The sequence below is a fragment of the Podarcis tiliguerta genome (assembly GCF_965153285.1).
Source record: "Podarcis tiliguerta genome assembly, chromosome: 2".
Taxonomy (NCBI): domain Eukaryota; kingdom Metazoa; phylum Chordata; class Lepidosauria; order Squamata; family Lacertidae; genus Podarcis; species Podarcis tiliguerta.
Genome location: NC_139535.1, coordinates 42,594,538 through 42,621,668, shown reverse-complemented (window position 1 = coordinate 42,621,668; position 27,131 = coordinate 42,594,538). Strand labels below are relative to the sequence as shown.

The 27,131-nt window shown below is 41.0% G+C and overlaps 1 protein-coding gene across 12 annotated transcripts in view; it reads right to left on the bottom strand.

The window, feature by feature from the left end:
- Positions 1-27,131, bottom strand: part of ERC2 (ELKS/RAB6-interacting/CAST family member 2) — a 521,838-nt gene that overhangs the window by 258,183 nt on the left and 236,524 nt on the right. For 7 of the 12 annotated variants that reach the window (XM_083420965.1, XM_083420973.1, XM_083420969.1 and 4 more), the window contains 2 exons: positions 25,628-25,639; positions 9,351-9,486 (listed from right to left, as the gene is read on the bottom strand). In XM_083420965.1, the coding sequence (XP_083277091.1) occupies positions 9,351-9,486; positions 25,628-25,639 (148 nt within the window). The remainder of the gene's footprint in view (positions 1-9,350; positions 9,487-25,627; positions 25,640-27,131) is intronic. The other 5 variants (XM_083420963.1, XM_083420966.1, XM_083420964.1 and 2 more) reach the window with 1 other exon arrangement.

The following is a 27,131-nucleotide window of genomic DNA, read 5'->3' as shown; positions in this document are numbered from 1 at the left end:
TGCAAGTACTGACAATTATTTCTGTCACATTTGCTGTCATCATCAATTGCGTATGAAAGCATGACTCCACTCTGTAAAAGCCCTGCTAGGACAAAATGATCTTGCCAAGTCAGACTCCTTGTCTACATAGCCTAGTACCATCTACCCTGATTAACACTGGCTTTCCAAGGGCTCAGCCCAAATGCCTTCCTAGACCTGCTAACTTGAGTCAGGGGACTGAGCTGGCGGGATTATCTATGCAAAATCTGCTGCTACGCCATTGAGTTATGTGATCCATTGGGTCATAAAAATATTTTTATGGGTTATGCATCGCCAGTAGTTTTGCTGACAAAATTTGACCTAGTCCTGTGAGGGTGAAATACATGTACCAGCAGGCTGTAGGGTAAAAACACATACAAACATACAGATGCTGCATGATTAATTGTGGGCTGGATGAATTCTGTAATATGGGGGGGGGGGGGCAGGGCAGAATACCACTCATGTTTAGGGAGGGAGGGAAGGAAGAGGGAGAGAGAGAAAAATACTTACTTGGCCCAGTAACAGCCAGCTAAGGTTAAACAACATCTACAAGGAGAGAAAGGAGAGCTGGAAGGGGGACACTGTCCCCTCAATAGTGGAGCAGCAAAACAAGCTCTGTGAATTTTTATAGTTGGCTAAGATGACAGCAGCTGTTAGATTCCAATCAAACCAGAAACTAAAGAAAGAATGGGAATGTGTGGAAGAATACAAGGCAAAACATGGTTCTAAAATCAAATTATTGATATGTATTGACTGAAGTTCATAAAGTTAAAGTTATATTATGGGGAAATGGACAATGAGGAATATGTAAAGTATATCCACAGTGGTACCTCGGGTTAAGTACTTAATTCATTCCAGAGGTCTGTTCTTAACCTGAAACTGTTCTTAACCTGAAGCACCACTTTAGCTAATGGGGCCTTCTGCTGCCGCCGCGCCGCTGGAGCACGATTTCTGTTCTAATCCTGAAGCAAAGTTCTTAACCTGAGGTACTATTTCTGGGTTAGCGGAGTCTGTAATCTGAAGCATATGTAACCCGAGGTAAAGGTAAAGGTACCCCTGCCCGTAGGGCCAGTCTTGACAGACTCTAGGGTTGTGCGGCCATCTCACTCAAGAGGCCAGGGGCCAGCGCTGTCCGGAGACACTTCCGGGTCACGTGGCCAGCATGACATCGCTGCTCTGGCGAGCCAGAGCCGCACACGGAAACGCCGTTTACCTTCCCGCTAGTAAGCGGTCCCTATCTACTTGCACCCGGGAGTGCTTTCGAACTGCTAGGTTGGCAGGCGCTGGGACCGAACAACGGGAGCGCACCCCGCCGCGGGGATTCGAACCGCCAGCCTTTCGATCGGCAAGCCCTAGGCGCTGAGGCTTTTACCCACAGCGCCACCCGCGTCCCGTGTAACCCGAGGTACCACTGTACTAATTGTCAGGGGACTGCCATCGGAACAGAGGAGGGAGGCAGGGGGGCTGTTGGAATACAGAGAGCCTCCGAAGCTCCTGAGAAGCAGTTCCTCTTCCAGCGGTGGGAAAGCCACACCTCCAGGGGAGAAGAGAGGGAAGGGGGCAGCCAAGCGAGGAAAGGGCTTGAGGATGCTACTGAGAGCCCCAGCGCCTCACCTTGCCAGGCTGGGCAGGAGGGACGCACGCCCCTTCCGTCACCCAGCTTGCACAGAGGGGTAAAACCAAAAGAGGGGCGGCGAAGGCTTGGGGTACCGAAGTTCTTATGCTGGGGGAGAAGCCAGAAGTGGCCACTCCTGGATTCTGCGAGTGACTGAGACAGACATGAACTTGTTGATCTGCACTGTAAATAGTTTGCACAATAAAACCTGTAAAAGACAGGTCGGAGTCCTGCCTGGTTACTCATGATCAATCACCAACAATATCTGACACTAACAAGTAGGTACATATAGACTGTACAATGGATAACGTGGGATGTATGATAAAACGAATGACAATATGTGTAGTTGAATGTAATACTGTAAAATAAAAACATAAATAAACATTCAGAAAGGGAGAGCTGCTGTGCTGTGGGAAGTGCCCAACAGGCAATGGCAGATTGCTTTTTAAAACATACCCTGTAGTCTCCCTGGAATAGCTGAGCCTCATGGGGCCATGCAAAAGATTCAAGATGAAGGAGCTGAGATAAAACACATTGACAAGCACAATTTATCTAACGATAATAACATCATTTATAAAGCAATGTGTTAGTAGATAACCATTTGCCAGTTTGCAAGCATAGAATATTTGGTTGGGGGCTAGATGGACTGTGATTTTTCCCTTACATCTATTTTAATGATTTGATACAGCATTAAAAGGTCAAAGCTTACCTCACTTCTTAGAAGAATAAAACTGTAATATATTAATGGAAGTATAAGAGGCCTGGATCCCTCCGAGGGTACCATTTTAGACTACAAGAGAGTGAATCGTATTTATGAGGAAGTGACAAAAATCACAGTAAGTTTTAAAATGTCTATTCTGCTAGTCTCTGTCAAAATAATTATGCTTTTGGGATTTTGATGAGGACTTGAAAGGAATCATTAGTTCTAATGAAATGGGATTAATTGATGGCAATATTCAGTTTGTTTCATTATATGAGTTATAGATTTTGTTTGCTTTAAAAAAGTCTTTGGAATTTTCTTTGAAAAAAATAATTTTAATCTCATACTTTTATATGGTTCAGTTTGCTGATTTTATTACAATTAACATGATGCTAGCTGTTTTGGAAAAAGAGTGGCAAAATATGATGTACAGATGGAAATATATATCCCATCATACATAGAGTTTGCAAAAAAGAAAAACAAAACTCCTACAGGAAATCCTTTCCATTAAAATGTACAACTTTACTGAAAACTGTGAAATTTGCAATTTTGAAATTAATCCATGAAAACCATATAAGCTAGCTGTAAACTCTATAAACAGTAAAACTTAGCATATAAAATACATTTATCTAGAATGGACTGAGATCCACTTCTTTATAAGACACAAGTGATTGATTGCTATTTTTAAGAGTGCTTAATTTGTCTAAATTATTGCCTTTGACACTGATTATTATTTATATAATCTTGGGTGTTTAAATTTATAACTAGTAAGATATTAGATAAGCTATAAATCAAACCGAACAGTAGAGAAATGAACTTCTTTTAGCTTTTTACATTAGGCTGTGATGTGCTGAAATGCTAACATCTTATTATAAGATTATTATATGAGGTTATTGATGTAGAGTTGACATGCGACTTGATTTGCAGATGCCCTGCTCACTAACCTTTTGCAACTATATCTCAGTGTAAACCTGTGGTAATTATTGCTGGATAGGGAGAGTTGGTTTAACTGAACTACTTCTTTTGATGCATGTTGAATGTGATTGCCCCCTAGAGATTACAAGAGTCCCACATGTGTGAGTTATTACATAAACATTGAGGGGAGGGGAGGGAAGAAAGGTGTATCTTACGAAAAATTCCTGTGGGTTTTGTTGCAGGTTTTTCCTAAGAACCGTAATTCTTACAGTGTCTATTCATACACATGTTTAAAAATATCCAGCCTAGCATTTAAGAAAAGATACAGAGGTATAATTCCTAAATGGAGGCAGTGCCGGATTTATGTATAAGCTAAACAAGCTGTAGCTTAGGGCCCCACTCTCTTGGGGGCCCCAAAAAATTTAAAGTGGGGAAAAACCTGGATGTACATTTCCAAAATATAAGATAAAAAACAAATAAAATAAAATCTACATACAGCAACAGTGTTTTGTGTTGTGTAGGCTCCTATTTGTTATGTGTAAATGGCTTTAGATACTTATTAGGTCCATAAATTACCATATAGCATATATTCAACACAAAAAAACAGTGAAAAATTGTTGTTGACAAAGGACAGCTGGACATATAAAGGGCCCCATTACCATCAGTAGCTTAGGGCCTCATCAAACCTAAATCCGGCCCTGAATGGAGGTCAGTGCTGCTTAGCAAATTGTGAAGACGTATTTTCCTCAATGGTTAGGAATCATAAAATGTAAAATGTCATAGCTCTTTCTTAACATAGCCTGCGTATCCTTGAGTGTGCCTTTCCCACAATCTCTCTAGTTACGCAGAGCACTCTTTGGAAGGATGAGGGAATCTGCAGCCTTCATGATATTGTTGGGCTACAGCTCCCTTGTGTGGCGTGATGGGGCTGGGGCTGATGGGAGTTGTAGTCCAACCAGGAATATGTAACAACAAACAGTATTATTGATGATTGCTCTCTGTCTCCAAAACTCTCTTTCTCCTGGTTCGCCAACACTTGAGCATTTGTAGAGACACTCCAGCGACGGAGCTGAGCTTCAGACCCTACATCTTTATTTTTAGAAGTGAGTTGTGCTCTGCAGCTCTGGGACACAGGAGCTGTCCATGGTCCAGTAGATCCTGTTTCTGGCCAAGAAACTATCCCTGCTCATTTCCTGAAGCTGCTCCCCAGCAGTCTGCTTCATGACTGTTCTACTGACTCTTGGCCACTTCCATATTGCCTCAGGGGGCTTTTCCTGGAACTTGCGTGATCTAAACAGTCATGACAAAAAAAACGACTTGCTGGAAGAGTTTGGGCACTTGTGAAATAGCTTCTACTCTGCAATATCACAATGGAGGTTGTTTAAATAATGTTTGTAAACTGTCCGATTTTGCTATAGGTTGTTGTTGGTGTTTTCTCCAGAAACGAATGAACTGTATTTCAATAGACATGCAAATTATAAGCATAGGCCCCGTAGGACATAATTTTAACGAATATATAAATCAAACAGTGCACAAAATGCCCCCTTCACCACTAGAAGACTTGCAATAGCAGGTTATGGATGTTGGAGAATTCTGATGGGAACAGAAATGAGTGTGGAAATTGCAGCTGTCCATATATTCACTCGTAATCAGGACCAGAATTACATGACCAGATTATATCAGGAATAATCTTTCATAAGATTCTAGCCATGTGGTGCTCAGCACTGAGATTGTAAATAATCCTTTGCCTGCTCTTTGATAGTCAATTATCAAACTCATTATGAAAACTTTCAAAGAGCAAGCAGCATTTCTCTTACATGGACTTTGATATCAAAAAGTGGCAAGAGAGGCTTTACCCTGATTTTCCTATTGTGGTCCCACAACACTAAGATCAGACATAAGTTTCTGTCTGCTTTTTAAATGCCAGGGGGCAGAAAAAGCTTTTTCCTGCTCTGTCCACAGCATTAATATAGGAGATAAGTTTTTGCTGCTGCCTTTTACTATCAAAGAACAAGTAGGCTTATCTTTGATCTGAGGAGCAGATTGCTGAAAACATGAATACCACCAACAAAAAATAATTTAAATATATTAGTAGCAGGAGGTTGGTTGCCATGCCTGAATTCATACAAAAAGAATTTCAACTTTTGAAGATTCAATCACACCTGAACCGTTCAAATTTAAATACGCATCAAATCAAATCCCAAAATATGCCACTGATTCACAAAACTCATGAACTTACATTCCTAGGGTAAATTCTCAGTGCTGTAGTCAGTGGCGTAGCGTGGGGGGTGCAGGGAGGGCCGGCCGCACCGGGCGCAACATCCGGGGGTTAGGGTTAGGGGGCACAAATTACTGTATTTTTCACCCTATAGGACACACTTTTCCCCCTCCAAAAATTAAGGGGAAATCTGGGTGCATCCTATGGGGCGAATGCAGGCTTTCGCTGAAGCTTGGAGAGCGAGAGGGGTTGGTGCGCACCGACCCCTCTCGCTCTCCAGGCTTCAGGAAGACATCCGCAGCCTAGGCAGCCCTGCGGGAGTTCCCGCAGGGGTGTCTAGGCTGCAGATAGTAGCCTGATTCCCGGAGTGCCGGGCGCGCTGAAAGCGGAGTGCCGGGCGCGCTGAAAGCAGAGCGCCCGGCGCTTCGGGAACACATCCACAGCCTAGGCAGCCCTGTGGGAGTTCCTGCAGGGCTGTCTAGGCTGCGGATAGCAGCCTGCTTCCTGGAGCACCAGGCACGCTGAAAGCACAGCGCCCGGCGCTTTGGGAACACATACGCAGCCTAGGCAGCCCTAGTTCCCGCAGGTCTCCCCACGCTGCGGATAGCAGCCTGCCGCCCTGCGCGAGGGGCGCCCTGAAGCAGAGCGCCCCGCCCGCCGGACAGACATCCGCAGCGTGTTGGAGCCCTGGGGAGTTCCCCGCAGGGCTCCCCACGCTGCGGATAGCAGCCTGCAGTTAAGGCTAATTCATACGTTATTCTTGTTCTTATTCTTACAAAGAAAAGATATAAAGCTACACTAAATGCTTAACCACATGGAGATGACTAACATTAGAATGCATCTACTGGCAAAAAGAGAGAGAGGGAGAGATCTCACTGAAGTGTGTGAAATTAATAACACACCATACATTTTGCTGAAAGGTGGACATTTTTGAGGTTGAACTTATTAGTTACACTTCCTATCCTGGCAAAATCCATCTATAATTAGAGAAGCAGAAAAATGGAAAGAGAAGTACCCATGAACAAATCTCCAAAACTCACATAGTTGCATGATATTCTCTACTGGCCTCTCTTTGTTTTTTGTTTCACGCCTTTTGCTTTGTAAAGATATTAATGTTTAATACACTGAGCACACATAACCACTTGAAAAGAAGAAACTTTATTATCCCCAGGAAACCTACCAGTTGAAAATGGACGCACGTAAGATAAAATTCTGTTTTTAGGCAATGAATTAAAAAGAAAACAAGCATAAAATATTGGCTCTTACATTTCTTCATATATTAGTTCATTAATTTCACAGACTCAAGAAAAGGCAATGGGGGGTAAGAGAGACAGAGAGAAGACAAGCCAAAAATGACAACTCTTGTCTTTTTTTGATTCTAAATGAGGTTGCTTTTCCAAAAAGAGTTTGCTAAAGACTAGGAAAGTGTTTCAGATTTAAGAAATTTATACTGAGTGTAAAAATCAGCCATTCACACAGAATGCTGTTGTGTGATCGCTGTAATACTAAATCTAATGTTTAGTGGTAGTGATAAATCAGAGTAGCACATAATACTTTAAATACTAGAGCACACATTTTATAAGGAGTAATCACATCTGAACGACTCCACACGACAGCTTTCCACTGCCATCACTATAACATGACTAAAGGCCTGTTTGGATGTTCATAGTCAAACATTCTCCATTGTGTGAGGGAAAGCCCAAGCCTTCTCTCACTTCTCCTGCCAGACCCATCCCACACTGTTCACACGTTGGTGGCCTGGAACAGGAAGCCTGCTTTATGTGCTTGGTCTCCCAATGTGATGTACAGCCTGATAATGCAAGGTTCTACAGAAGTATGTTGCCAATAGTCAAGCATTGGCTGAGAGGCTCAGGGGCTAAGAAGGGCCCTTCACCAGTCAGACTCAGCCATGCCACCATTCCCAGGTGGCATTTTACCTGTGGATGGGTGCCGGTGCAACTTTTGAATGGGAGCACCACTCAGTTCCCATCTGCTATTACTGACTGCCATCTCAATTTAACCAAAATGCAATGCTCTAGACTAAATCTATAGCTTTCCAAGATTTATAGGCTGAGCAGAACTTTATACAATAAAATTTTCATCCAACATAGCAACAAGATGGCAAGACCACAGTTATTCCTCTTTCTGTGACAGAATGGCCCCGTTAAAGCTTGCCACTTCTACTCATTAATTTCTGTTAATTGTGAGGTGAATATAGACTTATGAGTGTAGAAGAAACTTTTTGCATACTGCTCCCTCAAATCTTATATAATAATAATAATAATAATTTATTATTTGTACCCCGCCCATCTGGCTGGGTTTCCCCAGCCACTCTGGGCGGCTTCCAACAAAGATGAAAAATACACTAAAATGTCACATATTAAAAACTTCCCTGAACAGGGCTGCCTTCAGATGTCTTCTGAATGTCAGGTAGTTGTTTATCGCTTTGACATTTGATGGAGGGCGTTCCACAGGGCGGGCGCCACCACCGAGAAGGGCCTCTGCCTGGTTCCCTGTAACTTGGCCTCTCGCAGTGAGGGAACCACCAGAAGGCCCTCAGAGCTGGACCTCAGTGTCCGGGCAGAACGATGGGGGTGGAGACGCTCCTTCAGATATACTGGACCGAGGCCATATTTGCACCTGTCTTGGATTGTGACCTCTTTCTGACTTTCAAATATAATCCTACTTCTTGCCCATCTCTTTGCTCCTCAGCAACTCAAACTTCTGCCTTGTTCTAACTAGCTTCCTGACTCCTGATATGCCTTCTCTGGAACTTAAACTTGTCTGTTTCAAACTGTGTCTTCATCGTCCTCCCATCTCTGCAGAACACCCATGCTGAGCTGAGGCCTGAATGAATGCTCACTTAATGACAGATGCATGTCTTTTCTCTCCCTCACATGACAACCTGCACTGGGAAAAACCTCCTCATTTATACAACCTATAAAGGTACAAGGGCACTGCCCTCATTTCCACCTGGCCATTCTTTGGTATCATGCAGCTGTTACAGCAGCATGAAGTAAATTAATTAGACTGATAGAAACAGATGAAGGATCTGTCCTTTATTTTGCACAACAGCTGCAACTGAGGGACGAATTCACAGGCACAGCTTGTTCTCCTGAGCAGATAAAACTAGGTAACAAAAGATGCAGAGGCAAAACAGGTGATCAGCAGCCTCACATATTTTATATATACGTAGCTGAATTGTGCAACACTGAAGTGTAGGTAAGGAGGCCATACTGAGGGAGGGAGTTTCTTCATCTCTTCTGCCTTTTCTCTCCCCCATCATGTTTCATTGGTCCCCACTTGTAAAATTCCTATTACCCCTTTTCTTCTGTATTCAGATTAAAATAATACTTTCAGTTCTTATGGAAGGTCCCTTGGAAAATATGAATGTAGCACAGAAGGACAGCCAGAATATGCAAGTGGCCTATAGCAGTTAGTTTTGCTATCTACTAAGAATGCTATAGCAGCAATTTTTTGATATGTAATGGAATACAACCATATTCACCTAAACAACAACAAAATTCATTTTTTGTTCTCATCATTTCTAACCAGTAGATTTGCCTCAAGTAATTAGTAATTCACAACTGAGTGAGCAGGTCATACCCCAAATAACAACAAGCACCTTCTACAAATATCCAGACTGCACTAGTCATTATAAGAAAGGTTTCCCTGATTTACACCATAATGTGCTTCTTTGCAACATGTCAATTGCATGTTGTCTTTCTGCACCACCTTTCCAGACCTTTGTCTGTTAAGAAAAAGGGCTTTCAATATTCCATCAGAAATCAGGTTTGGAGCACATTTACTTGTTTGTTTTGTGTTTTGGGTTTTTTTTGCAACAGAACATTTCCAGAATATTTAGACAAATTAAAGCAACTCACCTGCAAATGCTGAGAGTTGTCTGTCATATTATCTTCACGTCTACGAACTTCTTCTAGCAACTGGGCATTCTTCTTCTTTTCCATTTGTTGATTGTGCTTCAGGTTTGCCACCTTCTTGTTTTGGTCCTTCATATGTCTAAGAATTGTATGCATAGGCCTGTTAATTCTGAAGGTCCAATTGACAGTTTTACAGTGCAAATGTATAAATAATGGCACACATCATTTGCTAGTTATTAGGTTGAGTTATCTAACACATAAACTATACTGAACAGATGATAACTGAAAAAATAATCAGGTTGCACATGAAATGTCACTCTGGATGAAAACAAGCTTACGAGTATCTCTGTTTCTTTACATTGATGCCTGTAGGTGTATGATATAAGATGAACGCATGAGGTGATTTTTTAAAAACAAAAACGTGTCACTGTTTCTTTCAGTCAGGGGTGCTGTGAGACTGCTTGCACAATGCCTTTCCCTCCCCTCCCTCCAAAAATCCAAAAACATCCTCATCTCTCTGCCTTCAGGGGCATTTCCCCCCCTAAACAGACACTGTGACATCTCATTACTGGAATAATGTTCTCAGGACTATGCTGCAAATCCAAACCAGCTTTTCTATTTGCCTTTGTGCTTTGGGTGAGCTGGGCAACTGTGCTGTAGACTTGTTCTCAGAAGAATGAACTTGTTAATGAAATTTGCTGTTCCCTTTTAAAACCTCTTACTGATGTATTTCACAGACAAATTTCTCTTGCTAAATGAAAAAAGCAATTCTGAAGATAAATGCTAACATATTTAAAACAAACCAAATTCATGCCAAACATTACCAGAATAACACTGTTAATAGAATAAAATGTGCTGTTCCTTTGCAATTTTAAACTGTAAAACTTATATTCTTCAACAAAGAAAAGCAATTGTTTGATGTTATACTGCCAGCCATTGTCATGAAAGTCTGAAAAACTAATCTTAGGACAGAGTTACTACCTGCTTGGGTTCTTAGATATTAATTTATTTGACTTTCTCATGATTCTGAGGAATTTCCTTCTTCTTATCTATATAATAATAGTCATGTGCAAATTCCAAATGAGATCTACACACTAATCCTTTTTTGGCAAACTGAAAGGATATTTTCTAATGCCCATATGATCACTGGAAATTTTCCAGTATCTTCTGCACTAGACACTGTAATAAGAAAATACTTAAGTTGCAATGCACATTGAGCTGATGTAGCAACTGATCCATCTTCTCATAATCTCAAAATGGGTCCTAGATACTTAGCATTTGCACTTAAAACCTTTTCTATGAACATCCACTAAATAGGAGCTTTATTATGTCTTAACATTGTTTTCATTGGAAAGCACTATCACATGGCAAAGTTTCACAGAACAGTCATCCAGGCACCACTGTTATATGAAAGCAAATGAGGAATCTACACTCTACCCTAAATTCTAGGGTAAAAGCTAGTAACAATTCAGATTATATAATTAAAACACAGTATCTGACCAGGAAACCAGTTACTACTCCATATCTACAATTATTTTTCAAGCTCTTAAAATGAGAGCTAGCAATTCATATTTTCTTACCATAGGAAAATTTGAATAAGAGTCTTCTTTATTCAGAAAAAAAAGTGTGACCAAAGGAAAGGCCACATAATATCATGATTAATTACTTTGTGTTAATTTTCCTCCTGTGCATTCATTTACATAATTTTAATAATAATAATAATAATAATAATAATAATAATAATAATAAAAAAAAATTTTATTTATATCCCGCCCTCCCCAGCCGAAGCGAGGCTCAGGGCGGCTAACAACAATAAAATAATACAACATTCTAAAATCATTTCATTATAAAATTAATTCAAATCAAATTGATGGCAACCATTGGGTTCTGTGAAGATTGCCAAAGGAGGGAGTCAGGCTGTGCCCTGGTGAAAAGCCTGGTGGAACAGCTCTGTCTTGCAGGCCCTGTGGAAAGATGTCAAGTCCCGCAGGGCCCTAGTCTCTTGTGACAGAGCATTCCACCAGATTGGAGCCACAGCCGAAAAAGCCCTGGCTCTAGTTGAGGCCAGCCTAACCTCTCTGTGGCCTGGGACCTTCAAGATGTTTTTGTTTGAAGACCAAGTTTCTCTGTGGGACATACCAGGAGAGGCGGTCCCGTAGGTACGAGGGTCCTAGGCCATATAGGGCTTTAAAGGTTAAAACCAGCACCTTAAACCTGATCCTGTAATCCACCGGGAGCCAGTGCAGCTGGTATAGCACTGGGTGAATGTGATCTTGCAGCGAGGACCCCGTAAGGAGTCTCACCGCGGCATTCTGTACCCGCTGGAGTTTCTGGGTCAGTCTCAAGGGCAGCCCCATGTAGAGTGAGTTACAATAATCAAGTCTGGAGTTGACCGTCACGTGGATCACAGTGGCTAGGTCAGGGCGAGAGAGGTAAGGAGCCAACTGCTTAGCTTGGCGGAGATGAAAAAATGCCGCCTTTGTTATAGCTGCAATCTGCGCCTCCATGGAAAGGGAGGTGTCAAAGATTACACCCAAACTCTTAACGGATGGTGCTGGCACTAATTGCACCCCCGCAAGAGATGGGAGTTGCCCCCCCCCCCAATCCCATATCGTCCTGACCCAGCCAAATGAACTCTGTCTTCGAAGGATTTAACTTCAACTGGCTCCCATGTAACCATCCAGCCACTGCTTCCAAACATCTGATCAGTGTGTCTGGGGCCGAGTCCGAAACTTCAGTAAGGTGGTCATTTCATGTGGCCTTCAGATCATGCCCTGGGGCATAAGTAACCCAGTTTGGTACGTAAGACCATATAATGAGTTGCAAATGCAGTGTGCACAGTTCCTGGCCTTCAATACAATGGAGTCCGATGCACAGATTGCAGTGGCGTAGCATGGGGGGTGCAGGGGGGGCCGGCCGCACCGGGCACAACATCTGGGGGTTAGGGTTAGGGGGCACAAATCCACGGGTTAGGGGGCGCAAATCCACGGGTTAGGGGGCGCAAATTACTTGCCTTGCCCCGGGTGCTGACAACCCACACTACGCCACTGACAGATTGTCCCAGTTTAATCATCACCTCTTCACAAAATAACTGTGAAGCATTCTGGGTTGCTGAATATTAGCTGAAGTGAGTAGTTGTAAGAATCTACTTCTGTCCTCAGCACACATTACAAAATACCAAGGTTTTTGTCAGCACCTGTTATTCTCTATTGCTGCAGCAGGCCCCACCATTGACCCTAAGGCCCCCTTGACTGGTGTTTCAGTCAGCACTTTTGTAGCACCATGTCCGAGGTGCTCTGGAGCATTGCAGGAAATTTAAATAGCTGCTAAACACCATCATGGTTATCACTATAGCACCACGGCTCATGGGGGACACAGATGTAGATGGAGGCTCACTAGAGATCTCAATGCCAAGGATCCCATTGAACCTGGAGTTTGGCCCTGTAAACTACAGTAGAGATAAGCACTTCAACATATACTAACATGGTCATGTATTTGACGGTCGCCCTATCTTTAAAAAGTGAAAATATGGACACAAAAGAGTTTTCGAGCTATTTTTAATGAAATTCGCCAAAATCTACACTTCTGACATGGGTTGTCATACGTCCCGATTTTCCTGGACATTTCAGCATTTTCCACCCAGATGCTGTTTGCAAGGGCCGAATACTGGCTATGTTCAGGAATTCTGGACATATGGCAACCCTATGTATTTGCCTTCTAAAGAACTACCTGTTGTGTTTTAATCATAGACAATATAACCAAGATAGCTAATTATTTGAGGAACATAGCAAATTCAATAACTTAATTTATGCCTATGAGGGAGCACTCAGAAGTCTACTTCATCATGAACACATGATAATATAAACTGATGGAAATATTTGCTAACACAGAAAATAAATGGATAACCATGCTCCCCAAGCTTAACTTCATTTCATAACTGTTCTTTCGTTAACATGCAGGCATTGTGCAGATCTTGCTTAATATTTATGCTGAACATGTTGCTAGCCCATTCAGCTTGATTAGCTATAATTTAGAATATTCCCTGATGTGTTTTCTTAATCAGAAGGGCAGCATGCTGTTTTAATAGAAATGGAAACTAGCATGATGCAAATGCTGTTCAGTAGGAAGGCCACCAGAAAGTACAATAGGCCTACATTTTTTAGGATACCCTGGACAGCAATTTGTTAAGCTATCAGAGAACTTGATATGGATGAAGTAATGCTGTAAGAATGCTATGTTTTCACCAGGGGAGATTCAGAGTAGAAGGTGAGAACTTAACAGCTTCATACTTTTTAAAGAAAGCAGTATTTACTAAAATGGGAAGAGAACTAAGAAGCATAATAAGGCATCATTCTGGAGAACAGGACTATGAACCAAAAGCAACAACTGTGCAGTGCAATTTCCCCATTAATTTCCTTTTCTGAAACCCTCAGCCCCAAAGTGACTGCTCTCTGAGCAAACTGTTAAGATTTAATGTATCCTGCTAGAATATTACTGGCATACAGCACTGTTGAAAAATGTTGTACTTCTGAGCTTCAGTGTGCTATGACAACAAGAATCTGGCTCATCTTCAGTAATTTTTAAGACACTCATTGAATCACAGATTTATGAAAGATGCAAAGTAGGTCAAGATAAAGGAAGGATGGTATTCATTAGCCAAACTATATAAATAAGGATAAGAACTATAAAAAGATTAAATAGACAGACAAGTATAAACATGGAAAAGATAAAGCCAAATAAACCAATAAATTGGAAAGTAGAGATGCTGTGTAGGCTCTTCGCCATGTGTTATGTTGGTATGGTTCTTCTGTTAACACTAGGACAAATGGGTGGAATAACCTCATCTAAGCATCACTTACTGCTATAGTCTTAGGTCAGTGTCTACCATAAACCAAGGGGGGGGGGGAGGCCTGAGTTTGCCAACATACTGAAAGCTTTTGTAGAAATGTAAAAGCACAAAAAAACCAGCCACTAAAACTTACTACCTTGCTGTTGTTAAAAGAAAACAATTTTTCGAAGCTGGCTAGAAACTGGAGTTTAAAAAAAAAAAAATCAAATACAGAGACACAGCCCTGACCAGAGGCTAGAATGGGGGTGGGGATTTTCATATTCATTACATGCTTAAATTATCATCATAAAAACACACTCAGATGTGCCCCAATCCACTCAGGCCTGCAGCCTAAATATTCATTTCTTTCAGAAATCCCTTTGTGATTCTAGCCCATGGGTAGACAAACCAAGGCCCAGATCCAGCCCAAACGCCTTCTGAATCCGGCCCACTGGACGGTCCGGGAATCAGCGTGTTTTTACATGAGTAGAATGTGCCCTTTTATTTAAAATGCATCTCTGGGTTATTTGTGGGGCCTGCCTGGTGTTTTTACATGAGTAGAATGTGTGCTTTTATTTAAAATGCATCTCTGGGTTATTTGTGGGGCATAGGAATTCATTCATTATTTTTTTTCAAAATATAGTCCGGCCCCCCACAAGGTCTGAGGGACAGTGGACCGGCCCCCTGCTGAAAATGTTTGCTGACCCCTGGTCTAGCCACTCCATCTCCCTCCCCTCCCATTTTTTCTGCAACAGTCAGTATTCCACACTCATAAGCATGCTCAATCTACACTGGGCTGTTCTGGGGGTTTCAAGACCTTGTGCTCTACATTCATTGACCTTGGCACTAAGAGGCATGGGCAATGTCCCCTGAATTAAAATACAAATGTTTTCTTAAAAGTATCCACATCCAATTTGGAATGATCAGAAGAAAGCTTAACTATCTTACTGTGAGGTACAACATGGACCCCTATACGCTTGGATAATGTTAATTTTCTCTTTATTTCTAGCTGCTTCGTTGCCTTGCATCTGATGTTAACAGAAATCCAAGCCACTACGTTAAGTTTCCAACTTTAATTAGGTACCTTACTATGCTTGCCGAAAGCTAAGTGACATCAGCCAAAAATAAGTAGTATTTCATAGTCAAAGTAGCATTTATCCATCTTGAAAAGTTAAAAAATTATTTGCTTAAAAAAAAAAAACCACCTCCCAAATGCAGATATGCAAGACTCCTACACAACGAAGAAGCAGAATTTATAATAGCTCCCTAAAGAATACTTTGCTTCCAATACTTTTCATCACATTAAACATTATTATGGTGGGACCAAGAGCCAGTTACCAAATCTAGAAGTATGCCAGAAATCTTTGCATCTCACTGCCAATTTCATAACAGAAATATGCAACATTGTGTTTGAGCTACATGATGGGTTTTACGTATTCTCTGGTCCACAGCAATTTCCACAAAATAAATCAACAACAGAAAAGTGTATAAAAATATATTTTGCATGCAAATTAAGACTAAGTATTGGCTCCAACACTGTGCATAAGCAGGAGAGATTTCTACAGGTGGTATGGTTCCTCTCTTATCCCCTACACAGCCTCAACATCTGTTCTAAAGGACCGAGAGACCCTATGGAACAAATTTTGGGGGTGAAAGAGGCACTACAGGGGAGAGGAGAGAAGGTGAAGTCCTGTTGTGCTAGTGGAAGTCCAACACTGGATTAACCTAACAACTCTTAGCATTTTACAAAATGGAAACCATAGTAAAACAACTTCATTAAAGATCTTTAATCACTTTAAGTAGATAAAAAAGCATACTATGGAAGGTGCATATTGCCTGGTTTGTTTGTTGGTCGGTTGGTTGGTTGGTTTTACAATGTTTACAAATAGTGGTGTTGAGTTTCTTATTTTGTTTTTTAAAGGCAACATTCCCTGAATCTAAGATACATAATTATAGCCAGTGTGGTGTAGTGGTTAAGAGCGGTAGTCTCGTAATCTGAGGAACCGGGTTCGCGTCTCCGCTCCTCCCCATGCAGCTGCTGGGTGACCTTGGGCCAGTCACACTTCTTTGAAGTCTCTCAGCCCCACTCACCTCACAGAGTGTTTGTTGTGGGGGAGGAAGGAAAAGGAGAATGTTAGCCGCTTTGAGGCTCCTTAAAGGGAGTGAAAGGCGGGATATCAAATCCAAACTCCTCTTCTTCTTCTTCTTCTTCTTCTTCTTCTTCTTCTAGCTGATGACAAGGGTTTGTATTTTGTTTGTTTTTTACTATGAGAGCTTCAGGTCTTCCTTTTAGTCCACAGACAAATCCATAACACCCTACAGTAACAAAACTGCAGGTTTTCACTCACAACTGGTGACTCGCAACATAACATTTCATATAATACCATACAGAAGGACTGAAGAATTCAATTAGCTACTTCTCCTTGCTAATATTCTTAATGATATCCAAAGTTGATATGGATCAGAGCAAAAAAGAAAACTACAATCAGCACTGATGCAATTACCATTGGCAACTCTCATCTCTGAAAAGCTTATCATGGTTGTGTGAAAGCATACAATGCCAGATTAGGAATGTAAGGTATGAGCAACTGCATGGGTGTACAAGGAGGCATCCAGTGGAGATGATGTTGCACTAATGGGGGACTTTGATTACCCTCAGATAGATGGGGTAAATGCATGGTCTAGTTACGACTAAGATGTAAAAATTCTAGATACCCTCAATGCCCTGGAACCAACCAAAGGGAAAGGGACACATGACTTAATCTTAAATGGTGACCAGAACCTAGTGCAAGATATAAGTGTTAATGCAAGTAGTCTAGAAAGGATGTAAAAAAGAATTAGAGGAGCATATCACTGAAACAAAATTCTTTAAACATGTTACAAAAAGGAAAATTGCTAATCCACAGGAAAATGCACTGTGACATTCAGAGATGAAAAATTAAGAATGCAAGAGGAGAGCCTAGTGGTTCAGGCCAATGGTTCATCTTGTCCAACAACCATGTCACTCTATCAGCCTCATGTTAACACCACCTTTCTCTCTCTTTTTTGAAATCAATGGGAGCTTCAGTGTACGCCCTGACCAAAAGGGTGCTGTGGCCAGCTAGAGTCACTCTGTTATTGATCCCTGGGGTTTCCGATAACTGAACTGCCCAGCTGAACAACAAGATGGCATCTGATGTCTAGCTATCCCAGGTCCAGTCCTACACTAAAGTTCTCATTGAATTTTGGCCAAATGTTTATCATTCACAACAACTGCAGACTGGCAACATATCAACACTTGCCAGGCTACACAGGAGAGGAATTTTCTGGAACTGGAATTCAGATACTTAGAAAGTTAGGATGGAAGCAGATATTAGGAAAAACGAAAAACACAGCACTGCTTGCCATGACTCTTGCCATGGGAGTTAATAATGAAATGAAAATGTTTCTATAACTCCACCCACTCTGCCAGACTTGGAAACAGAAGGCAGCACCTTTGAGAAGCTGCTCACATCACAGCACCCCAGCAGGGTCACCACTGGTAACTGTCCTAGGCCCTCCATAAACAAAGTCCAACCTAGCCCAGACAGCCACCATTTGCAAGATGACACAACTTGGGGACATTGTTGGCAGGGGAATGGCTGCCAACAGAAATGGCTTCATTAGATCTCCTCTCAACTGTCACGTTACATGGCGCCAGTCATTCCATCAGACTGCCTCAACGGGAGAAAGAGAAACAGAGCTCACTCCATCAGCTCTGCTGGAGGCCAAGCTCCATCAGACACCTCCTGCCTCTAAACTGTGCCAGCTGGTCAATATAGGAACAACTGCCTAGAAACTGGTGTCTTGAGTTTTGATTTTCCTCTTCCCTCCTTGTCCCTTTTTCCTTGTGTGCTGTGTGTGAGTTTTAGATTGTAACCCTGCGGCTAGGGAGTGTATTCTTTTGATTTCATGTAAGCCTCCCTGGGAGTCTTTCTGGCTGGGCACAAATGATGTAAATGAATGAATGAAACAATTTTAAAATTGGGATGTTAAGAGAATGGCTATACAGTGGTACCTCGGGTTAAGAACTTAATTCATTCTGGAGGTCTGTTCTTAACCTGAAACTGTTCTTAACCTGAAGCACCACTTTAGCTAATGGGGCCTCCCACTGCTGCCGCGCAGCTGCTGCGCGATTTCTGTTCTCATCCTGAAGCAAAGTTCTTAACCCGAGGTACTATTTCTGGGTTAGCAGAGTCTGTAACCTGAAGCGTCTGTAACTTGAAGCATCTGTAACCTGAGGTACCACTGTAATATAAAGTAGTCTGGGTATGAGTTCTGGGAGAAGAGACAAATGTTATAAAAGCCTGAAATTTATATGGAAGTTCAACCAGCGTTTGAACTGACCAGGTCACTGTCCTACTTGGCCACTGTAAAAATTTACTTGACTGTTGAAACAGCATGCATAAAGGAGCCCTGTGATGCCCAGAGCTACAATTAAGAGGCTTATTCTTGCCTCTTACAAAGCTTTTATTTTTAATTTTGAGTTTAGAATTCTTATCTGCTTATCAGATCTAGTTTTATGGAATATATGACAGCAAAAGCTTGTTACTCATAGAGCAACAAGACTGAAACCTGTAATCAGCCATCTGCATCGTGTCCTTTATTCCATTTTATAGCACTATAAATTTTGTCTAAGCCTGAAACATGCAAAAAAAACCTCAAGATTGTCTGCTTTTAAGAGGAAGTGACTCAAAAGGACCCACCAGAAACAACACTTGCACATGCAATTCTTTTAGTTTAACTTCATGTTTTATTTCAAAATGCAAGCAACAATATTTCAACAGCTTTTTTGTTGCCCTATTAAGATAATGAGTCTTTGTCAAGCATTTTCTTCTTTTTATAAAAAGGTAAAATAATACAAGGTGATGGGAACAACACTCCTCTGATTTGGCTAGCTTCCTCTCCTATTTCATAAGTCAAGTGGGCAGAAAATCTCCTTTATCCCTAAAGTCACTGTGGAGAAATCATAAGGGTATATCCAACAAAGTAATTCCATTGATGAAATGGGATTGTGCCACTTCCCCTCTCTCTTCTTTCCCTGTGTACCCCACAGATCAGTTCTAAGAAATCATGCTTGTTGATCTGAGTAGATACAGAAGAAAGAAGCTGAAATCTACATTCTCTTAATTTTTCTATTTTGGATTATATCCCAATTTTAGTCCTGCTCAAAAAGTAACCTTTTAAAATTAGTGGTCAGAAATGACTTGGGTCCCTTTTTTATAATGAGTCTAATCTGGGATACATACCCTCCAACATTTTTCTGATGAAAACAGGGACATCCCATTCCATAATGATAATTTTACAATTTATACCGCACACATCTTACTGGGTTGCCCCAGTCACTCTGTGCAGCTTCCAACTTATATAAAAACATAATTAAACAATAAACATTGGGGGGCGGGAACCCTTCCCTATACAGGTTTGCCTTCAGACGGCTCAGGGGTCAGATAACTCCATTTGTTGTTGTTGTTTAGTCGTTTAGTCGTGTCTGACTCTTTGTGACCCCATGGACCAGAGCACGCCAGGCACTCCTGTCTTTCACTGCCTCCCACAGTTTGGTCAAACTCATGCTGGTAGGTTCGAGAACACTGTCCAACCATCTCATCCTCTCTCGTCCCCTTCTCCTTGTGCCCTCCATCTTTCCCAACATCAGGGTCTTTTCCAGGAAGTCTTCTCTCCTCATGAGGTGGCCAAAGTATTGGAGCCTCAGCTTCAGGATCTGTCCTTCCAGTGAGCACTCAGGGCTGATTTCCTTAAGAATGGAATCCATGGGACTCTCAAGAGTCTCCTCCAGCACCATAACGCAAAAGCATCAATTCTTCAGTGATCAGCCTTCTTTATGGTCCAGCTCTCACTTCCATACATCACTACTGGGAAAACCATAGCTTTAACTATACTGACCTTTGTCGGCAAGGTGATGTCTACCCTCCAACATTTCTCAAACAAAAATAGTGACGTCCTAAGAAAAAATGGGACATTCCGGGATCAAATCAGAAGCCAGGACAGCTTCTGTAAATCAGGGACATCCCTGGAAAATAGGGATATATGGAGGGTCTGGGGGTAAAAATTAGTTGAATGCAACAATTTGTCTTTAGAGTTCATTTTCTAAGCTGTTGTTGCTTCCAGTCTGATGGTAATGGAGAATGCAGAATCGAGAAAAGTAAAGGACACTGGTTCTGCACCTGATAGTCCATCTGGTTCTTTGTTGTTACATATTCTTGGTCCAGTCTGAAACTGAGAATCTGGACTAAGAATATGGGCCTTATAGACAGATGGAACTGTCAGCACCTTCAGGGATTTATGGAATCAATTCCAAATGTGTTCACATACTATGAATCGTTTGGGGTGGGATGGTAACTTGAAGACATGTAGGAGGAGTCCAGCTAGGGATTACAGCACAACATCAAGTATTTGTCCTGCCTATTTTTCCTAATAAGAATGCAGGAAGCTGCCTTACACCCCAGTATTGTCTACACTGACTGATAGCAGCTTTCGGGGGGGGGGGGGTTAGACAGGAATCTTTCACAGCCTTTGTCAAGTTTGGAACTGAGACCTTTTGTAAGGCAAGCAAGTTCTCTGCTGCTGAGCTATGGCCCTTTATTTACAAGATTTATTCTAAACCCAGAGCTGTCTTATAAATATACTCTGATGTTTTGAAATGCACTCAATTGTTTTCAATCGTTAGCCTTTTCTTTTGCCTATAGAAAAGAGGTGAGTACCAAACCCTAAAACCAAAGTTTATTTACCTCTTCTTAACATGCAATTATCTCCCACTTGGACTACTGCAATGTGTTCTACGTGGGGCTACCTTTGAAGGTGACCCGGAAACTGCAATTAATCCAGAATGCAGCAGCTAGACTGGTGACTGGGAGTGGCCGCCAAGACCACATAACACCGGCCTGAGAGATCTGCATTGGCTTCCAGTACGTTTCCAAGCACAATTCAAAGTGTTGGTGCTGACCTTTAAAGCCCTAAACGGCCTCAGTCCTGCATACCTGAAGGAGTGTCTCCACCCCCATCGTTCGGCCAGGACACCGAGGTCCAGCGCCGAGGGCCTTTTGGTGGTTCCCTCACTGCGAGAAGTGAGGTTACAGGGAACCAGACAGAGGGCCTTCTGGGTAGTGGCGCCCACCCTGTGGAACACCCTCCCTTCAGGGAAGGAAATAAGGAAATAAGGAAAATAAGCAGCTATCATATCTTTAAAAGACATCTGAAGGCAGCCCTGTTTAGGGAAGTTTTTAATATTTAATGCTGTATTGTTTTTAACACTCGATTGGGAGCCGCCCAGAGTGGCTGGGGAAACTCAGCCAGATGGGCGTGGAATGAATAAATAAATAAATAAATAAATAATAATAATAATAATTTGCAAAATGAAATTCTGAACTATTTTAAAGGAAATTCACCAGAAACTACACTTCCAACATGGCTTGCTGGACATCCAGATTTTCCCGGACATTTCAGCTATTTCCTCCCAAATGCTGTTTACAAGAGCCAAATCCCAGTTATGTCCAAGGATTCTGGATGTTTGGCAGCCCTAAATTCAGTATTGCAAAGGACAACAGTCACAAATAGCTTAATCTGAGTAAGAAACATGTGTGCATGTTATCTCTGTAATGGCTATAGCATTGATATTCTCTGAGTGACAGTTACTGCGAATGTTTCATTTTGTACATGGAAACTTTTTGAATGGTGCTTCCAGCTGCTTCTGGAACCATCAAACTATTAGAACAAAATGGGGGGAAATGCCCAATGTGACATTTAAAACTCTTTTAGACTTTGGCTTGCACATCTCATTGAGTTTTACTTCCCCACAGAAATGATTAGGCAGACCAGCAGCACAGGCTCACCATGAAACAGCTGGTACCAACTACTCTGCTGGTATTTACTATTCTGATGGAACAGGCTCCTACACTGTCCTAAGAGAGTATTGTACTGCTGCATCATACATAACCACTAGTTTTACCTTTCACTATAGTCTCTCAACTCTAAGCTTCTAGACTGGCAGAATCCGAGACCAGGGAGAAGAGTCGATGGAAGAAGATTGGAAAAAATTTAAAGTATATTTACAGAAATATTGCAAAATTAATGAATGTTAGAAGAATACTGGAATGAAGTTACATGGTTTTAGCAGAAGTGTTATTAAGAACTATATGAAAATTAATTCTCAATGTGCCAAGGTGGAAAATTTAAGGTTAAATCGTGTTAGGATAAATCAGAGAATAAAATCTGAAGAAGAGGGAAAGGATTTGTTGAACCAGCTAATTTGAACTAGAATACAAAAAAGGGAGGTGCGAGGAAGTCGAGGAAATAGGTAAATGAAAGATATAGATATGAAACTTGGATGTGTGTTTAAATGTTTTTGTTTTTTTGTTGTATTGTATCTTTTTTATGGTCGATGTATTGTCTGTTGAATTTATGTATTGTTTTTCTCTACTTTTCTTCTTTTCATAACTATAAAACATTTAATAAATATTATTTTAAAAAACCTCTAAGCTTCTAACCTGAGATCTTGGCATTATCTCTTGAAGGAGAGGGGTCTTAGCCGCTGGCAGTCTCACACAGAGTCCCTTTGACCACTTGTACTCTCGACCCTTGCCAATCTTGACTGATAAAAACTAGCAGGGAGGTCACAGCTGGTTGAGCCAGGAAGGTGATTAATGCCTCCTTGTGAGAGGGAGTGGTCCCTGTTTCCTTGAAGGAGGCAGCAGTAAGACCACACTTTGAGAAACCCTCCCTGGATTCAGAAACTTTAAGTATTGGCCAGTTGCCAGTCTTCCTTTCTTGGCCATTGGTTCTTGAACAGGTGGTCATGGACTAGATCTAGGCACTCTTGAAGGAAACTGATTTTCTAGATCCGTTTCAATCAGGGTTTAAGCCCAGTTTTGGCACAGAAATGGCTTTGGTATGATGACCTCTGTCGGGGAAGTGTGTCCCTGTTAATTCTCTTCAACCTCTCAGTGGCTTTTGATACCATTGACCATGGTATTCTTCTAGAATGTCTATCCAAGTTAAGGGTGGGTGGCACCACTTTATAGTGGTTCTGGTCCTACCTGGATAGTCATTTCCAAAGGCTGATGTTTGGGGAGTGCACTTTGGCCCCATGGAACCTCCAATGTGGTGCTAATCAGAATTCAGATTTATCCCCTATGCTGTTTAACATCTACATGAAACCGATGAGTGGGGTCATCCAGAGGTTTGGAGAACATTGTCAGCAATATGCTGATGACACACAGCTTTGCTTCTCCTTGACATCTGCAGGTGTGGCAGTGGATGTGCAGTTCCCCCCTCTGAATCACAGGCAAAACAATTTCCTTTCACCTAATAGACACACAAGGTCTTTCCAGATGATCATCTGAAGCAACTTCAGTGTACAGAATACTACCACATAAATATATAACTTAGTTTTCTTTTGAGTTACAGTGAAAGACCTCAGGTTTTTATAATCAGAGAAATGCAGACTAGAAATTCTGCTACAGCTCTAAGTCAAATAAATGTGCCCCTAGGCCTGTCTGATACTTGGAATTCTGCCAGCAAATAAAAACATTAGATAACCAAAATTATCCACCTGGGAAGCATATGCAAAAAGATAGACTCCTTCTTTTATTTCACTCCAAAGATTACAAAACTCTGGATGATTTGTGAAAAGGCATGCTTTTGTCTAGGTTTTTCTGTCAATGGAAGACAGCTGCTCCAGGTAAAAACCAGCAGTCTGAGGTACAAAAGTCACTAGCTTAGAAAGGTTCACAAAGCTGCCCTGCTCCACAGAAGGATTAAATTAACCCACACCATGAATTTCCAAACTACAGATTAACTCACATAACGAAGTTTATGTGCACATCTTATTAATGCTATTATCTCTTTCAGAGTGTTTTGATGTCATGAAGTTTTGGTACAGAATTTGAAGAATGCATTTTGGGGGCCATGCATGGTCGTGCCCACCCTGGCAGGAAAGGTTAAGAATAAATTCAGAACTTATTGGTTCTTCGGACCAACTAATGTGGGTAATGTGAAATGCAATCAGAGTGCAGCCCCTTCTTATATGAGCAAGACAGGCAGACAGCCAAAAATCTCTTTTCACAAAAGGAGACACTACAATCTTTTGTGACATTGTTCACACACTTTTTTTATTTGTCCAGTAGCACCTTACAGACCAACTATAAGACCAACTGGTATAAGCTTCTGTGTGCATGCACGCTTCTTCATATATTTTTATTCATTAGCTTGCTCTATCCAGTAGGATGGTGAAGGAAACTGCTCATTTCCCCACATGAAACATTCATAAAGATAAGCTGTGTTCCCATCCTTATTCATCACAGAAACATGAAATTGAGCACTATCTACATATATAAACCATATCAATCCACAGCTTGCCTTGCAATGTTATTCTAGTCTAGGGATTCACTATGTAGTCTACGCAGAAAGAAGAACCACCATTAAGTTGACCAATAAGGTTGTTTACTACAGTAAGTGTACTAAAGAGGCTACTCCAGAACTAGACATTTCGAGCACTTATAAATTTTATGTTCTCCATTGCAAATTAATATTCACAGTTGGCAGTGACTAAAACTCAAAGTACTTTAACCTCTTCAGTTTTCTGATATATTAACGAAGTATAGTCATATTTCCTTCTCCAGTATCTTTTGGAATCTACTTAAATCGTTCATTCACACAATCATTACAGCTACTTAACCAATCAATGTTTACTTATCCCTGTTAGAAATACCTTTCCATTTTTTTGCAGATGAATCAAACGAATGGCTGATTGCCATCTTACGATCAACAAAAAATCCAATACATTCTCATCTCTTATTTGCAGCTAATGGGTCCTTAGCAAACAGTATTTATTCTTATAATGCTTGATTCATTTTTTTATTCAATTCTATTTTTGTTATGCTAATCATTGGGATATCCAGTCCATTCTGCATAACGTTCTCACTTTTTAGTGTGTATTAACAAAAATCCCAGCATGATGTCATTATGGTTCCAAATCCTACTATTACAACCCATAAATTATAATATATGTGGGTAAACATATTGTTAAAAAATTGCTTACAGGAAAAAAGGCAAAAGTTAGTTACATTTGGGTTGTCACTATTAATTAAGTATTTCAAAACACTGAGATTTACTGAAACATTACCCAAGGAACTGCTGCTGTACCTTTAGTTGTGTTGGCAATTTACTGTTACCAGTTTATGAGTCTTTACATTTTAACACAAAATCCTTCAGAAAAACTATTCCCTCATCTGGAAACAGAGTGAATGGGGAGTTTTTAGAAAATGTCTGCCATCAAAAGAATCAACAACAACTTGGGGATGCAGGGATGCACATACTTAAACGCAAGTAGCCAGAGGATACTGTGTCTATCAATTTAAACATGAAGTGGATCTGATAAGTGAGTGATGTGAGACAATAATATACCAAAGGTACTGACCTGGAAGTCAAGCTGGTTGAAGCAGGGGTGAAAGCAGCAGTTTGGAGAGTAAACACAAAAAGGAAGGAAATAGCAAGAGAATAAACGAAGGAAAAACATTAGTTTTTCAACATAAAAGTGAGCAGATGTTATATCAGCAATCTCTTGTCAAAAACAGAAATCAACAAATAAACGTTAGTGTACAGTGTTTCTAAGATGGGTGATGACCAAAGCAACAGGTTAGGAGGAAGTAAACATGTTGCTTATGTATGATGGAAAAGCTACCTTAGAATATGTATACATTCTCACGTGTATACACATACAAGTGAAACACTATGAAGCTGATGGCAGTTGCTAAGGCATATGTTTGACAGGAGGCATTCATGCTTGGGGAAAATAATGTTGCTTGGACCAACAAGGATTTGAGGATGACTCATATACAGCAAGTCATCTTCACCCATGAAAAATAAAGGAAGCTCAATGGCTTGGCTAGATGTTCAAAGAATTTTGTCAGAGATTCTCAAGTACTGATCACTTACACTGATCAAAGACACCACTTTTTCCCATGGAAACACAGACCTTTCTAAAGCTGAGAGCAATCTTTTTCAGTCCCAAGAATAAGACCAATACTTCATCACTGAGAATAACCAGATGCATGATAAATATTTTTTTTACAAAAATATTTAACATGTCCTTTCAATTAGCCAAAACACACATACAAACCCTTATCTAATGCCAAACCAAAATGAGTCCCCCAGAGCCATCACAGGTGCACATTCCTGCATCATTTTGCAAAAGGTGATTTATTTATTTTTTAAACATCAGAAATAGCTGCATAGTGATTTGGTATGCTGGTTTTTTTTATTTCAGCGGGGTTTTTTCTCTTGAATTTTCTGCTGACATTTCAGTTGACGTCCCTCCCACTACCATACTATTGCATTGTTGTTTCAGTATGGTGATATAAAGGAACTGTAAGCTTAAGTATTTTGTCAAAATATGACAGAACATTCATCAGGCATTCGCCTTCACAGAGGCACAAGCTTCTCTTAAGTTGGAACAGCCTTACTCAAGGCAACTTGTGAAACATGAACTACAGCACTTGTTTTTCATTTCCTGTTGGTTGATTATTTATTTGGGGCTCTCAGTTTGATGTTATTTAGCACATGTTCAAGTGAAGGTTTACTGTGGAATTTCCCTGCCTTTGTATACTTTAAGAGAAGAAATTAACTAAAAAGCAGTAAAAGATGGCAGTATCATATGCAGAGACTAAGGTTGAACGGATTCATGTCTGTGTTCAGTACATGTCTACAAAAGTAGACTATAAAGCCTATTCCATCAACTGCCCATCCAGATTTTTAAAAGAAAAAATATTTTAAAACCTGCTTGCTTTTAGCAAGAGAGAGAGAGAGAGAGAGAGAGAGAGAATAATGTATTTAAGAGAACTTAAGAAATGATCATTCTTCCTTAAAAAAAACAACTCCAATTTCTAGCTTCCCCAAGCAGCTGAAATATGCAGCACTTGTTG